Source organism: Stegostoma tigrinum, chromosome 9 (assembly GCF_030684315.1).
Source record: "Stegostoma tigrinum isolate sSteTig4 chromosome 9, sSteTig4.hap1, whole genome shotgun sequence".
NCBI lineage: Eukaryota > Metazoa > Chordata > Chondrichthyes > Orectolobiformes > Stegostomatidae > Stegostoma > Stegostoma tigrinum.
The window spans coordinates 56,953,245-56,971,220 of NC_081362.1; the positions used below are offsets into that span (position 1 = coordinate 56,953,245).

At 40.5% G+C, this 17,976-nt stretch overlaps 1 protein-coding gene across 5 annotated transcripts in view; it reads right to left on the reverse strand.

Moving 5' to 3' along the window:
- The window catches only part of LOC125454778 (tyrosine-protein phosphatase non-receptor type 14-like), a 278,893-nt gene that overhangs the window by 168,491 nt on the left and 92,426 nt on the right, over positions 1-17,976 (reverse strand). For all 5 annotated transcript variants that reach the window (XM_059648575.1, XM_048535977.2, XM_059648573.1 and 2 more), the window contains one exon: positions 10,239-10,548. In XM_059648575.1, coding sequence (XP_059504558.1) covers positions 10,239-10,412 — 174 coding nt within the window. In that variant the 5' untranslated portion in view covers positions 10,413-10,548. The remainder of the gene's footprint in view (positions 1-10,238; positions 10,549-17,976) is intronic.

A 17,976-nucleotide genomic window follows, 5' to 3' on the forward strand; every position in this document is an offset into this window, starting at 1 on the left:
CTCACCCATCCCTTCCTCCCACCCCAAGCCGCACCCCCATCTACCTACTAACCTCATCCCACCTCCTTGACCTGTCCGTCTTCCCTGGACTGACCTATCCCCTCCCTACCTCCACACCTATACTCTCTCCACCTATCTTCTTTTCTCTCCATCTTCGGTCCGCCTCCCCCTCTCTCCCTATTTATTCCAGTTCCCTCTCCCCATCCCCCTCTCTGATGAAGGGTCTAGGCCCGAAACGTCAGCTTTTGTGCTCCTGAGATGCTGCTTGGCCTGCTGTGTTCATCCAGCCTCACATTTTATCATCAGTCGAACTCTATTGTCAGTTGTTACAAGTTACAAAGAAGAAGAAAATGTTTTTTTCATGTTATCAATGTCCATGTTAAAATTACAGAATCCCTGTGGTAATTTTTCCCTCAAGGGAATGTATGTTGCTTTCGATAAAACTCCACAGTAAATTTGTCATACCCCCAAAAAAGCAGAGATCAAAAGTTTTGAAGATGGCTACTTGCCAAATCACTTATACAATTGTTTTCAATGGTTTTTCTTGACTTCCCTCCTCTTTTGATTTTCACATTTGCACCAGGAATTATTCATTATATCCACACTATCCTCTTTGGTCTGATGATGGGATCATTGTAGCCAGTGTCCTCATCACAGACATGACAGATGTTATTCATTGTTCCAACTACTTCAAGAAGATATAAAGAAAGTTCCTCTTCACACATTATGCCAAGTTCAGATTTTGAATAACCAGTATTCTTTGCTGGATACCAAGGTTTTGGTTAACAAATTTTTCTTACACTTTCAGCAGGTACTTTAACACTAAAGGAGGACAGGATTGTGTTCAATTGTCCCTTGTTTAGCACACCTAATGTGTTTCTAAATAGCAGGGTGCTAAATGAAAACGTACTGAAGAAAAATCATATTCCCCAAATGAACACATAAGGAGAAAGGGTTACCATGCTGACCTGTACTTTTTACACTTCAAAACCTAGTTGCTGTCTTTGAATCTGACTTAGGCAGAATAAAAGCTTCTGACTCACCTGAAAAGGTACCTTTCTACTTAAGTTGCCATATAAGAAAATGGTTTTAAAAAGAGTTAAATGTTGAATTTGCATTAGCTCAACACGCAATCTGTGGATGTCAGCGTCTTTTGGTTGGAGCTGGGGAATTTTACACAAACCTTCATATGAAGCAGCTCTCTTTTGTAGGAGATCCTAACACGTCCTCACTAATTACACCTTACGTGTCATGCAAACTGCACTTATTGCTATAATTCAGGAAACCATGGTGCTAAGACAAATGCCTCTTCTGTTTAGGCTCACCAGTGGTCTATCCTCTGTGGTGAGTGGGAAAGCAGCAAGGGGAGGTCAGAGTAGGGAGAAACCAACAGCATGAAATGAGGTATTTGGAAGAAGAGAAGTGGCAAGTGAGAAGCAGCAAGGAAGATAAAAAAAGGAAGCGAGTGAAAGGGAGTTGGGAGGGAGGAAAAGAAAAGAAAGGGGGAGTTAAGAGGGAAAGGAGCAAGGGGTTGGTAGAAATAATAAGTGTGGAAGTGGCAAGTGTTTAAATGAAAACAGACCAAAAATGCACTGTAACTATGTTGACATGAATATGGAGGCATTTGTTAGGACAAGTTCCCAAGTTTGAAAAGCACTCTACAACAAAAAAAAGCACTATCAGAACAACTTCAAACTGACGGACCTCTGTACTGGTGTTGCTTTTATACATGGTAGAAAAATATATATGCTGACATGATACAAATGCTCAGAACTAATAGAAAAATCACTAATAACTTCATAGTTGAAGCGAAGTTAAGCAAACCGCTAGCCACAGTGGCAATAACTTAGGATTCCACAAGTGACCAACCCAACTATTTCACCGTAAAGAGAATTCTATGTGTGCTTTGTCATTTCTTAGTGGAGATTTTAATCAATTTCTACAATAAATACACCCAACTAATAATATCTATAATAGAGCTGTACACACCATCACAATGGGGTCTAGTCTGGTCACTTTCTTCCCTGCCTGAAGAAAACAGGCCTGGAGCAAATAGTTCAAATGCCACAAGATGGAATTTGACAAGGGAAATACAGCTAAACAGAATGATTACTACAATTTAATCATCGCAAAAAAGGACCATTATTCTGACACTGGATAGCATACTCAGCTAAATGTTTAAGTGCCTCAAGGCAAGAATCAATGTTTTTTCAACAAATAAGCAATTGGTGAAGAAAACTTTCAGCAGATCCTTTGGGAACATGTAGAGAAACTCGAGAATGTTTACAGGCTGAAAATAGTACTTGACGAAGACGAAATTACATCATACAAATGTTATCTCTTGGCAATCACTGTGAATGAATCACAGAGGTTATATCTGAATACCTCCTAATTCTAACCTTTCATAAGGATACCATGGTGTGTTGACTTTATGGAGTGCCTGGTCACCACTGTCAATCATTACAAAAGATGAGTGAACCTAACTAAAATTAGGCGACTAAGTCTACATTGTTAAATTGACTAAAATACATGGTTGTAATCTCTGAATGTTAATTTCATTACATACTTCAAACCAGGATGGTTTCATGATTATCATCTGACTCCATCAATTGCCTGAAGTTTTCTTTTTTATTTTGGGAAGGATCATATAATTGTTTATGATGAATATTCCTCTCAGGTGTGTCTAATAGAATTGGCAGCCAACGTGAGTTGGCAAAATAAATAATTCTAGGTGTGGTTTCACAAATACTTCCTCACAGGAAATTCCATCCTAAAGCACATCGGTCAGTTTGATATTCTCTTAGTATTCTGCTACAATGCTGCATAGAGAAATGTGCAGTGACAATGCATTCCAACATTACTGTTTTTTTAAAAAAACCTTTTCTGTCATACAGCAAAGCCTTTCGACACAAACCTATTTGAATCCTGACCGCTGTTGGTTGACCACAGAATGATCATAGCAACAACTGTGGCTGAGATCATCTGAGCCTTCCAATTGCTTGTACTGGCAAAGGTTGTGAGATTGGGGAGTGTAGCTAGCGCACAATTGTAGTGCTGGGAAAACAACAGAAAAATCACATTTACAACAGAACAATGGGACAGGAACCATACCTGGCACACTGACGCTGAAGCACAGAGCCTGTTGGGCTCTAGATCTTGACAACACTAGCCAAAGTTACTGGTCCTCTCATTGCTCTCTAAATGTAGGTATTGGCACTTGCCTCTCACTGCTGTTTGGGCTTGAGTACTGGTCAACTACTTTTTTCACTCTCTAGCCCCGATTACTGGTTTTCACTGCGTGCTATTCACTGGGCTTTGGTACTGACCCTTGCTACTCTCTGGGCTTGGCCACTGACTCTGGCCGCTCACTGGGCTTGGGGTACTGATCCCTAGTGTCAAGGCTACTTCACCTCAGTTACAGTTCCATGTCCCCTGCTGCTCCGAAGTTGTTGATCATTAGCCTCAAACCTGACAGGTGTAGAATGGCTAGTGGGTACAGGATGACAAGGGAAGAAAGTATATCACTGAAAGAAGTGCTTTTGCACAAACATACCAACTTCACCAGAAATGTTTTATGTGTAAATGCTAGTTTAAGGTTGACAGAAACAAAGAACTGCTGTCAAGTTGTGCTGCTTCTCTAGAAACTGTGCTAAGCTGGTATTTTCTCCATGACAAATTCGTGAATCATTGATCATTTTAAAGCAAATGATCAGATGGACTCTTCAGTCCATTAATGCAGAAATGCTGCAAAGTCAAGATTTGCATCTTTCAGAACACATATTAAGCAAAAATCCTTCCTGTTTGCTCAGATGGATGTAAAAACACCCAAAAACTCTCAGTCTGAAAAAAAGGAGTTGGGAAACCTTCCTATGTCCTGACTATCATACTTAATTTATTTTCATGGTCTTAATTCAGTCATCACACATCTCTTTGTTACTTGTGATGCAAACAAACTGACTGCTGCATTTGCCTACAAAACTGTGATACATTCCAGGGAGTAATTTCATATACACAGAATGCTTTGGGATCTCCTGAGGCCATAAGGCACAAAAACAGATGCAAGTTCATTCTTTACATTGAGCATGGGATCCAAGCCCTATTCTTGAAAAATTCCTGTTGTTTACTCTCACCTGCATAGAATTCAAAGATCCCAGCAAGCCCACCCTCTCAGTCCACCTCCACCCTACTCCCTACCTGCTACAATACCTAATAGCTGGTATTCCTCCATAAAACCAAATAGCTGGAGCCTGTCTCCAAGGACATTACAGCCTGATCAACCCTGATATCCATGCCTGCAGTTTCCAACATATGGCAGTCACAAGTGATCCAGAGTGGTAATCTCAAAGGATTTTTCCCTTTCCTTAATGGGTGACACCAGATTAAAATGTACTCCAACCAGGCACTTGAGATAACAAAGTGTGGAGCTGGATGAACACAGCAGGCCAAGCCAAAGCGACCCTTCAGAAGCGTTTCTCCCCGCGAGTCCTGAAGCTTTTGTGCTCCTAAGATGCTGTTTGGCCTTTTGTGTTCATCCAGCTCCACACTTTGTTGTCTCGGATTCTCCAGCATCTGCAGTTCCCATTATCTCCAACCAGGCACTTATCAGGTTACTCAGCACAAAAAAAAGATTGAATTTAGGCATTTCCAAATCAGAAAGAAGCACCACACAGTGAGTGTACCAATACGATAAATTGGTCAATGCTGCAAGTATTGAGAAACCGGATTGCAGTTGATAAAAATACTAATTACACTTCTAAAAAAGCCAAACCAAAACATTTTCTCACAGGATTATAGTCATGCAAAATATTATATATACTTTAATTTGTCTGTACCTGCTATGAGAAAAAAAGCAAGCAGATTCCATTCACTTAAATAAAAGTTTTAAAGACGAAAAGGTAACGGCCCAGATTTCATGGTAATAATATTCGTGAGGCTATTAGCACTCGTTACAATAATTCAAGTGTAAATTGGACAAGAACTTCTCTCATTTAACTAAGCATTGTTAAATGCAGAAACCAGCAAAAAAGTCACTGTCTTGACTTTGAGATAGATTGTTGCTAGACGGTGGCTCACACAGCGTCAGGAACCCGGCTTCGAATCCATCCTTGGGTGTGGAGTTTGCACATTCTCCCCATCTTTGCATGTGTTTCCTCCAAGTTCTCTGGTGCAAAGATGTGCAGGCTAGGTAAATTGGCCGTGGTAAATTGAAGGGATGTGTAGATTAGGTAGGTTTATAGGGGAATGGGTGTGGGTGGGATGCTCTGAGAGTTGGTGTGGACTTGTTGGGCCAAAGGACCTGTGTCCACAGGTACTATGAAAGTAAGAGCCACCCATGCTGGAGTCAGTGATAATACAGTGTGGAGGTGGAGGAACACAACAGGCAAGTGCTCCTCTGATGCTGCCTGGCCCGCTGTGTTCCTCCAGCTCCGCACTGTGTTATCTCTGACTCCAGCATCTGCAGTCTTCACTTTCCCTGCTTCTCCAGAAGCTTTTTTACACCAGTACCTCACTGAGAGACTTGACACTGAAATAGAGTGTGAAGATGCAATACTAACAATTAAACTCACCAGAACAATTTGGGACATGGTCATTCCAGTGAATAAATATTAGCAGGACAATGGAGCCTGAATTTCTGCCAAACTCTGTGGCATGGAAAATTAATTTATTTCCAGTCTCATTCCCTCACATTTCAATTATTGCTGGACAATTGTAAAAATGAGTTGAAATAAGCTTCAAGTCCTTGTATCTTTTATTTCCCTCTCATCATCCTTTTCTTTCTGCACATAACCTGGCAAAGAATAACTATTTGAGTTTACATTGTCCAGTTTTGAACGTGTGCCTCTGTAAGGATCCATTAATCTGATTGGTTCAGTACAATTGTTTGCACTGGCACCAAATCTCCTGTAGAGGGTACTGTATCAAAACAGCTTTCTAACCAGAGTTCCAGTTAAAAATTAAACCCATGGGCAGTTTACAGCCAAACGTAAGAGAAATGAATAACTGGCAGCATCAGTTTGCCTCTAGCTACAAAATCTGAGCTTTTGATAATCATATAGTCACCACTGATATATGTCCATGCATTTATAATAACAAGAAATTAATTTTTAAACCAAACTTTGTTCATGAATAAAATATCTGAAAACATGTTCATTACTATAGATCGTGTTTCCACCAAATAACAGCCACGTACAAGACATGCAATGACAAAAATCAACTCATTAATATCTTGCATTACTGTAACTGCATCAAATTCTGATGCTATTGTTAGGAACATTCCATTTGATACATTGAATTTAAATTGGTCAACGGCATAAAATCTCTCTTCAGGAGAGACTTAATGTCCATGATAGCCCATCAACAGACACTGGAACGATGACGACAGAAATGTCAAAAGGCAGTTTGAAAAGAAGGAAATCATAATCACTCTCCAGCCACCAACAGTTGTAAAATATCACAACATGATGTTAGTCAACAGCTTTTACACAGAGACATCATTAGCAAATCCATTACCAGAATGCTGACACTATGCACTTTAATGTGTCTACACGCACAGGATACTAAACAGTTTCAATTGCTGGTTATATAAAGTAAACTCTCCTGATGAGAGGGAAAAACTTCAAATGAAAAATTTAAAACAAAAACTATTCAAAAGGATCATTAAAATTAGAATGTGCACCCATGCTACATAAACAGAGGATCTCATTTGGTGAAAAGAGACAGCACAAATCAAATCATACACTGATATAAGCAGTGACAGATGAGTAAAAATCACGCAAAATCTGTAAACACATCAGTATTGAAAATATGTTGCTATTTTGATTTGGAAAAACATTTAATCAGTCTTTTAACCTATCCCACACATTAAAACTGCAATTGTCAGTCACAAACTATCTTGCACAGCAAGAGGCATGGCTCGCTTCCATCTGTCTTCAACAAAGGCACTAACGAAGCACCTATAATTGTTAAATGTTTCTCAAATGCTTTATAAGATCAGAATTTCACACAGACTAAACACTTAATTAAAGGGGTAGGTCTTGAAAAAGTAGAGAGCCAGAAGGTTCTCAGATTTAGATTCTTGGCAACTAAAGACATGATCACCATTGGTGGAATGGTGGAGACAACTGCACCATTATCCTTAACCTGTTGCTACCACAATCCATCTCTGCATTATTTGGACACTCATCACTCTGTTTAAAACCATTGCATCAAATGTATTATAGGTCGCCACTGGGTCATCTTTTTGATGTCCATTCCAACTAAGGATTGAATCCACAGATTCTCCTTATGATTTCCATCACTAATTTAAAACCATGGTATCAGTTTCCAGACATATGCCAATTGTTGTTATGAAGGCCTTGTGTTCAACAGTTTTTTGAAGGACTGGAGATTTGAAGGGCTTAGAAAATACAGAGTTATTTCAAATTCTGTGGAGAGACCGGACTTTATCTTTCTTTAAAAATAGCTCAATGAAAGGATGACTGGAGGCAGGAAATTATGGGTAAATCTATAGCAGAATAACAGGGCATGTTCAAAAATGAATTGAAGAGAGTACAGGCCCAACGTGTTCCCCTTAGGTTGAAGTGTAGGGGCAACAAGATCAGAGAACCTGGGACATCTAGGAATATTCAGGACTGGATAAGAAGCAAAAGAGAGGGTTTTAAATGGATATAAATGCAGCAAATCAACTGAGGTCCTGGTGGAATATACAAAGTACAGGGGGACTTAAGAAAGCAAACAGGAGCAGGAGAACAACCAGGGAAAGAGTAGGGCCCATTTGGGATCAAGGGGACAACCATACATCAAGCCAGATGGCACAGGTAGAGTTGTAAATAAGTACTTCACAATCTCTTCATTCAGAAGGAGGATATTGATATAGTCCCTCTTGAACTGATTTACATAAAGGAATGGGATAATATTAGAAGTCTTGGTGAGCTTAAAAGTGGACAAATCAATTTCAGGAAAGCTTTTGAGAAAGTCCCATATAGGAGGCTGAAAAAAGAAAGTAAACACATACAAGATGCGGTGCACATAGCAAATTGGATCCAAATTTAGCATTTTGTGGTAGGACATTGAGAGTGGTAGTAGTAGGCTATTTGTGTGACTGGTGCCTAGTGTACAGTATTGCTAACTGTGGTAAGTGTAAATGATATAGAAGAAAATATTGCAATGGGAATTGGGAGTGAGAGTAAGGAAAGAGATGTGATAACTTTGTACATAACATGAAGGTTAGCTGGGTGATTGAAAATGAGGAAGAAGGTCTTAAGTTACAGGAGCTTGTAGGCAGATTGGTCAGATGTCAAATGCGCAGATAACTGGCACATGGAATTTAAGTGTGAGTTGATGCACTTTGGAAGAAGTAACAAGGAATACTCAATGGATGGCAGGGCACTGGGAAGCTCAGAGAAACAGAAAGATCTTGGGGTAGGGGGGTACTTGTCTATTTTATATAGTTTACAAAAGCTAAGAGGTTATGCAGGAACTATACAGGACTTTGGACTGCGGTTAGGCCACATCAAATATTCATCCAACGTGTGACAGTATGAAAAGACAAAACAATAAGTGAGGTGCTCCTTTGGAGAGCTGGTGCAGGAACATGGGCTGAACAACCTCGTTCTGCACTAGAACGTCTCTGTGATTCTGTCGAGATGGAAGACTTATCCTGGAGTGATTTGTGAAAAATAACCGAAACTAATCCATTAGCATTAGCAGACAAGTTGAAGTTAGGATTAAAAAGGAGAAAAGAAAGCAGACACTGGGGTATTGGCATAGCATTTGAAATTGGCCATGGACAAGACAATCTAGTTATTAAGTCAATCAAAATAGTCAGAATCCAGTAGATCATTAAGCAGCTTGAACTGGAAAATGAAAAATAAAATTTAAAAACACTGAACTTGAAAAAAGAATTTCAGGGAAATGAAAAAGGAAAAAAAAGTGCATAAAAGGCTGGAACTGGAATTCCAAAGAGAAAGGAAAAAGAAGCAAGGTGGGAAAGAGAAAGGAATACCAGCTTAGAAGGGAGAAAAGAAAGAGATGAATGTCTTTAGCTCAAGAACATTCCCCAATGGGCTGGATGCGAGGGCAACTAAAAACGCAGCAGGGAGCTACATAAATTTGTGCAAGACCTCTGGAAGTCTGACAAAAGGGGCCGAAATGATTTTTAATTTGTTTTGAGAAGTTATGTAAACAGAAGAGGTGGCCAAGAGAAAAGCGGGACACTTGTCATGGAAAGCAGGGTAACAAGGAAGCACATGGAAGTTTATGCTTTGTTCTCCAAGGAGGCTGCTACAGATTACAGGATTGCGAATAAAGTTATTCTTGATGCATAAAAGTTGAACTAAGATTCAAAGACAAAAATTTCAGAATAATAGGCCAGAAGATCCAGGTTCAAGTTCCACCTGGCTTAAATATATGCCTGAACAGGGTGATTAAGAATATCCAGAAGTGGAATGGCTTATTTAAAAAGGGCTCCTGTGGTGCAGTGGTTTTACTTTTACCTCCGGACCAGATGGCCTGGCTTCAAGTCCCATTGCTCCAGGAGACCAGTTACAGCAAGTTGACTAAAATTATCCACAATTGTTAAGCACGGTAGTAAATTAACATCCAACAGAAATGTGGAAAGTCAAACATAATCCCATACTTAAACAAAACCAAAGTAAACCGAGTGCAAAGATATACAGGTTAGGTGGATTGGGCATACTAAATTGCTTCAGTGTCCAGGGTTATGCAGGCTAGCCATGCAAATGCAGAGTTACGGAGATAGAGTGGGGGATCTGGGTAGGATACTCTTCGGAGGATTGGTACAGGCTCAGTGGGCTGAATGGTCTCTTTCCACACTGTGGGGATACTATGATTCTATGAAATATAATTCTGGGAAGACTGAACACATAAAAAAGCAATTGGATGCATATAAAAAACAAGAGTTCTAATTAACATTTCACTTCTGTGCATGCAGATCCTCTCCCAACTTTTTCTCTCAAATACCCAAATTTCTCCTCCTTCGAAACAAAAAACTCCTCTTTTAAGTTGATGTTGAGAAATTACTGTATTACCATCATGTCAAAGAAAATTGACATACATGGTGATTCATTACACCCAACAGGCGCATAGTTCACATTTTATTGGCAGTTCTGAAAATATCTGGAGTGTAATTCCAAGGTGTACCTTTATTTGTGAAAAACAAAGTTACGCTTTAAGCCTACATTTTATTATTAGAAGATTCACACATTAAGTTCACCTACCTCACGTAACTCCAACCGTTGAGCCACGGCCTCCAAGCAATATTGTCCTGTACTCTCCACGGAGAACGTGCACTCAATGACATTGCTATCTAGCAATTGTATGCGTGTCACAAAGCAGTTCTTGCTCAGAACATTGTACCGCCTGGTCCTCCTCAATTTCAGCCTGAAAGGCATGGCTCACTAGCCTCAAAAGCTGCCTCTCCCAGAACGGAATCCTTCAAACAGTTTGCCTGTTGTCTCAGAGCTCCTCTCCTGCTGAGGGTGGAAACAGCTACCCCTTTCCTGGTGACATTTAAATATTTCAGACTTCCTGTGAACAATGAGATCGAGATTAGGTTAGAACCATGTTTGAAAGGGCAGTTTTGAACATAATAAATAAAGCTAAAGGCAAAGAATATTCGAACATTTAAGACTCATCTTAATTCAGGAAAATCCAATTCTTACAAAGGAAATGGATAGCTCTTTTGTGATGGACATATAAACTAACATTTGATACACATTTGACATAAGATAGTTTACTAACAAGTATAGATTGTTTTCAGATGAGTTTAATAATTCCTGAGAATTTATTCTTTGAGCACTCTTTGAATCATATGTAGAATTTAATGCAGTACAGCTGAGAGTCAATTTGGAGAACTGTCAGGGCATTTCAGCGCTCAAAAAATCATTGTCTCACCGCAATCATTCACAAAGCAGTATATAATTGGCAACAGTAATCGGGAAAAGTCATTGAAGGTCAGCTTTTGAGGGGGAATAATACTCAGCAATACTGTAGCGATGTTGCGATAAGACAACATAACTTTTAATTGCTCACAGTATGTCGGTTTCACTGGCTCAGTCAATAGTTATCACGCATTTCTAACTGCCTTTGTTGAAAAGTTGGCTTCTTAAGCCATTGCAATCCCTGTGGTGCACAGACACCCAAAGTGCTATTAAGAAGGCAGTTCTAGGATACTGACCCAACAAGTGAAAATAGCGTGGAGCCTGAAAGTGAACTTATTGGTGGCATGGTTCCAATTCATCTGCTTCCCTTTCCTTCTAGGCAGGAGGTCACTGCCTTGATGAGTTACTGCTATGCATCTTTCTTGTACACTCTGCTGCCACTGTATGTCGATCGTGAGGGAGTGGATGGGATGCCAATCAATGGGGCTGCTTTGTCATTAATGGTGTTGAGTTTCTGGCATGCTTTTGGAGCTAAATTAATCTAGGTAAATGGAGAGTTTTCCAGCACACTTAAACTCTGCAGAGAGTAGACAGACACCTGTGAGATGGGAGGTGAGTTACTCACTGCAGAATTCTTGGCCACTGATCTGCACATACAGTCACTGTTTAATTGGCTGGCCCAGATCAGCTCTTGGTCAATGGAAATCCTCAAGACACCAAAAGACACAGGTGGGGTTCTCTTTTTGGAGATGGTCATTACTTGGCAATTATGTAGCTCGAGTGTTACTTGCTATTTAATCACCCCAAGCCTAGATGTTGTTCAGATATTGCTGCAATTGTACATCAATTGCTTCAGTACCTAAAGAGTCATGAATGGTGCTGATCAATCATTGTTCAATCATCAGGGAACATCCCAACTTCTGCCCTAATGATGGAGGGAATGTCATTGATAAAGCAGTTGAAGATGGTTGGGTCAAGAATACAATCTTGTGGAATTCCTGCAGAGGTGTGCTGGAGCCGAGATTACTAACATTCAACAACAACAACTACAAATTTCCTTTGGCCAGGTACGAGGCCAACCAAAGAGTTTCCCCTTCAATTCCCATTGAGCTCCTTGATGTTATGTTTGGTCAAATATTGCCTTGATATCAAGGGCAGTCACTTCCACATCACCTTTGGAATTGACCCCTTCTGTCGATACTTGTGCTGTGGTGAGGTCAGGAGCCTGTTCGGTCTGTTAGTTGTTTATTTAGTTCCCCACCATGCACAACTGGATGTGGTAGGACTGCAAACCCTAGATCTGATGCATTGGCTGCGAGTCAGGGCCAATAGGTAGTGGACTGTTTCAATATTGAGATTAACAGTGGGGCAAGATTTTAAATGATTCAAAACCCATTCATTAACCAGGGTCATAAAGCAGGTTCCTGTGTAAACATGTTGCATTCTTAGCCCACATTCTTTATGCATGCCAGCAACATACCACATTAACTGCATATCATAAAGCTATAAAGTCATGTTAGACTTTGAGAAATGGTATAAAACTATCAAAGGATTGTTATTATGCCACTGAGTATTTAATCTGTTTGGGGCAGGCTAGCTTGAGTAAATGATTTACCAGGAATTCTTTCCTCTCTATAAACCTCAAATTGCTATTCAACAGTGATAAGACATTTGGTTATTAACTTAGCTGTTGACGATTTAGAAGGTGACCATTTGGCCCATCATGTCCTTGTTGATCTGAACACACAAATCCCATTTTCCAGCCCTTGGCTCATAGTGCTGGAGGGTATGGCAACGCAAACAAAGGTCTAAATGCGGCTTAAAATGTTCCAAGAGTTTCTGATTCAGCTACATTTTCAAGCAGTGATTTCCAGACGCTCACCACCCGCTCAGTGTATATATTTCTCAACGCTCTTCTTAGCCTTCTACCTCTTAAGTTTATATGCTTTGATTATTAAACTCTCTATTAATAGAAAAAATGCCATCCTGTCGACATTACGTCTCCGAATCATATAGACCTCTATCATGTCCTTTCTTAACCTGTGCCACTCCAAGAAAAATAACCTTAAATATATCCAATTCTGCTTCATAGATGTGACCCTCCAAGATTCATGCAAACTAAGTTCATCTGATCTTCAATAATTTCCAGAGTCTTACCACTCATACTGTAACTCCTCACTTGTTATCCCTTCAAGTGCATTATCTCACGCTATTCTGGGTTGAATTCCGCTGTTCTGCCCACCTGACCAGTGCATTCATATCCTCCGATAGTCGATGGCTATCCTCCTCACTATTCACCGACCTATCAATTTTCATGCCATCCTGAAGTTCTTGATCATATCCCGTACAATCAAGTACAAATCATTAATGCAATCCATAAACAGCAAAGGCATTATCAACTGAACCCTGTGAAACCTCATTGGAAACAGACTTACAGTCACTGAAACACCCATCTCCCATCTTCTTCAACTTCTTGTCACTTCATCAATTTTCGATCTAACATGCCACTTTACCTGAGATCCCTTGGCTCTTACTTTCTTGATTAGTTTGTCATGAATGATTATCAAAAGCCTTTCTAAAAAGTATAAGGAAATAAATATGGAAATAGTACAATTATTTCAGCTATTGTCAATCATAAGCTTTCAGCATATAGTGGTTCTACAGCATCCTTAACCACAGTTAAGACTGGAGAAATGTCAGTCAGTGGACTTTCAACCTTCAAATTCTGCGTTACGGCCAGCAGAACTAACCACCCTTTAGCTTCCACAACTTCCCCTACATGCATGTCAAGCAAAATCAAAGAAGAAAAAAAGTTGAAATTATGTTGGACTTTATCACTGCATTATCTTAAAAATTGTTTGCACACCCACAACTATGGGCAAACTTGTAGCTCTCGATGCTTCACCCTTCTGCTCAGCAACTCAAATATTCTATCCAACCAAATCCTAAACTGAGTAGAATTAATACGCAGAAGGGTCCTGACCCGAAACGTCAAGCTTTCCTGCTCCTCTGATGCTGCTTGGCCTGCTGTGTTCATCCAGCTTCACACTGTGTTATCTCAGAATTAATACGCAGTTGGTTGCTTTACAGCCTGTTCAGAAATCACAGTAATAATAATCACACGCATGACATTTCTGAATTTTTGACTGTGATTATACCACTTTTGTCACATGATTCAGGATCCACATTAATAGCAGTACAATTCCAAAAGCAAGTCCTAATCAGGTTCAAGAATAGACTCAACCGGGATTATGCATAATAGCCACCTGAAGGGGTTATGAAGAATATGCCAATTGACGTTTATATGGATTTCTTTCATTCATGCTTAATGACCATCATAGGCAAAGATCAATACAACACAGGAACAGGTCCTTCGGCCCTCCAAGTCTGTGCAGAGGCATTATGCCCTTCCACACTAAAAAACTGTCTACTCTTACAGGATCCCTATCTCTCTATTCCCAACCTATTCATGTATCCATCTAGGTGCTTCTTGAATGCTGCTATCATGTCTGCTTCCACCACCTCCTCTGGCAGCGTGCTCTAGACACTCACCATTCTGTGTGAAAAACTTGCCCGTCACATCTCTTCTAAACTTCCTCTCTCACACCTTGAAACAGTATCTTCTAGTAACTAACCTCTCTACTCTGAGAAAAGCCTCATCCGCTCTATTCATGCCATTCACAATTTCATAAACTTCAATCAAGTCGCCTCTCAACTTCCTGAATTCCAGTGAAAACAAATGCAGTCTATCCAACCTTTCATCATAGCTAAAATCCCCCATTACCAGGCAATATCCTGGTAAACCTTTTTTGTATCCTTTCCAAAGCATTCACATCCTTCTGGTAGTGTGGTGACCAGAACTATACACAATATTCCAAAAGTGGCCTAACTGAGGTTCTATAAAGCTGCAGCATAACTTGTCTGTCCTTATACTCCATGCCCCTTCCAATGCAGGCAAGCACACCATAAGCCTTTTTTACTACCTTATCTACCTGCTCTGCCAGTAGTGATCTGTGGACGTACTCACCCAGATCCCTCTGCATATCAATACTCCTAAGGGTTCTGCTATTCACAGTATAATTTCCACCTGTACTTGACCTTCCAAAATGCATCACCTCACATTTCTCCATATTAATCTCCATCTACCACTTTTCTGCCAATAGTTCAACTGATCTACATAAAGGCTCGGTGAACCATGTTCTTGAATTGCTGCATTCTGTCTGCTGTAGACAGGTGTTTGTTGTGTAAGGTAGGGAGTTCCAGGATTTTGATCCAATGCTGAAAGAGGAATGATACTTCCAAGTCAGGATGCTCTAGGATTTGCATGTCCCACCTGCCCTTCTTCATCTGAAGAATTTGGAAGATAATTAAGACCTTGGAAAGGATACAGTAGCTGGAGATAGACAGTAGGTTGCAAGAATGTAGGGGGGTCAAGGATTCGTTCATTGGAAGGACAGTGGATGATTGCAGATTTGAAGGAGAGATTTGAAGGTTGGGGATAGAACATGATAACTTCTAACAATGTCAGCTAACATAAGGGCCAATGAGATTTGTGTTGTGTAGCGATTGAAACAGCTTTGGGGGAAGCAAGGAGGTGAGTCATCTGGCACAGAATCCAGCCTTGATCTGCTCTTGAAGTTACAGCATTTATGTGGCTAGTCAGTTAAGTTCCAAAGCAACAGTGAACCCCAGATATTAACGGTAGGGAAATTCAATAATAGTAGTACCACTGAACAGCAAGGGAGATGGTTGTATTCTCTCACTGAAAATGATCATTGCCAGGCACTTCCATGATAGTGAAAGTTCTTTGGCTCATACAACTCCTGCACAGACTGCATCAGTGTCTGAGAAGCTGCAAATGGAACTGAACACTCTGGAATTATTACTAAGAGATCATTGAAGAAACAAAGGTGATGACTTGAGCCTCGGCACAAACCTGAGGAATTCATGTAGTTGATGCCAAGACTGAGATGACTGATCTCTAACAACCACAACTGATTTTGTGGGCAAGGTATAATTCCAAACAGTGAAGAAATTTTTTCTGGGTGATTCTCATTGACTTCAATTTTACAAGGCCTTCTTGCTGCCCCACTGAGGTCAAATGCAGCTTTAACACCCTGGGCAGATACTTTAATCTCACTTCACTTATGGATTTAAGCTCCTCTTTCAACGTTTGGGCCAGAGTACTTTTAAGGCCTGCAATGCCGTGGCCTAGACAGAATCCAAAATGAACAATGGCAAGCAAGTTATCAGTGAGAATGCGGTCCTCAAAAGTAATGTCAATAAAATCTTCCACTACCTTCTTGATGATTGAGAGTAGATTGATGGGGCAGTAATTGACGAATATTGATTTGTCCTGCTTTTTTGTGGCTCGGTTATAAGTAGGTGATTTTCCATTTTGATGGGTAGACGCCAGCGTTATAGTATACTGGAACAGCTTGGCAGGAAGTGCAATTGGTTCTGGCGGTCAAATCTTTAGCGCTGCAGCTAGATTATTGTCGGGTCTGATAGCCTTCTCAAAACAAGCAAGCTCAGCAATTTGTTGATAGCAAGTGGAGTGAATTGAATTGGATAAAGTCTAGCACCTGTGATGATGGAGATGTCGGAAGAGGCCAGAATTGGATCACGGACTTGGCAGTTCTGGATGAAGAAAGCTGGAAATGTGGCAGACAGGACTTTAGTGACTTCCAATGTTGAGGATGATGATTTTAATGAAACTTCCTCATTCAGCTATTCAGTTTGCACCACCAACATTGACTGGCTACACCAGGATAACAGAGCTCCAAGTTTGGCAATTAATTCTGGGATTTCTTAGCTCTGTTTATAGCAAGTCGCTATGGCTGTTTAGCATGCAAATAATTCCACGTTCATCAAGTTGTAGCTTGTTTTTGGTTATGGTATTGCTCATGGACTGTAGAAGTTCCTGGTTGTGGGGTACCTGAAATGTGGACTCCTTGAGGCCTGGGACACCTTGTACAGAAGATGAACCCTATTTATGTAACTTCTTCTGTTTTTGTAACTCAAAATGGCACAGTATTGTGGCAACAAAACACTTTTCACTCTATTTTGAGATATGTCACCATAAATAACTCAAAGCTCATAAAAATGGATGGGAATGGTAGACCGATGGATACAGTGAGCCAGGTGATTGCAGCCTGTGATTCAATAACAATTCCACTGTTCATGGTACATAGCAATTCATTGATATACAGCTTTGAACTGCTAAGTCTGTTCAAAACATATTCTTTTTCAAAAAATACAACGTAATGGACAGTGTTCTCAGTGTGAAGACAGAAATTCGTCACAAGGATAGCATGGTGGTTATTCCCACCAGCTTTGTCCTGTATAGATTCATTTATGACACATCGATTAAAGAGGATGAAGTGATGTAGGTTACTCTCTTTTTCGGTTATTTCAACATCGGCTGCAGGCCCAGTTCAGCGTGACTTAACCAGCTAGGTCAACAGTGCTGATCTCGCACCATTCATGGTGTCGAACTATGAGATCCACCAGCCCAGGGTACATTTTGTGGCCTCCTATCATCAGTGTTTCCTTAAATTTATGTTCAAAATGGAGGAATAATGATTCATCGGTTTGGGGAATGGGGTTTGGTTGTTAACAACACGTTTCATCACTGATGTTTGTGCTGATGTCCCATGGCTTCATTGGACTGACAGTCAATGTACAGGATTCCCAAAGCCGTACCTGCTGAACTGTAAATCACTCTAGCGCCAGTTCTTGTGATCCAACTTGCTGGTAGGACAAGGAGACAGTAAGAATGGTAAATGCTGGAAGCCAGAGTCAATAGATGTGAATCTGGAAAATATGGCAGGTCAGACAGCATCCGAAAAGCAGCATTGTAAACGTTTTGGGCCAAAACCCTTCGACAAGATTCAGGAGGGAGAGGGGAGTCCAAGGGTAAACAGAGGATTTGGGGAGTGGGAGTGGATGAAGCCCGGGTAGGATGGTGATAGGTGGATGCAGGTAGGAAGCAGTAATTGGTCTGTGGGAAGGGTGGAGTGGATAGGGGTATCAGAAGATGGATAGTTTAGTTCAGGTCAGAGAGGTGAGGAGG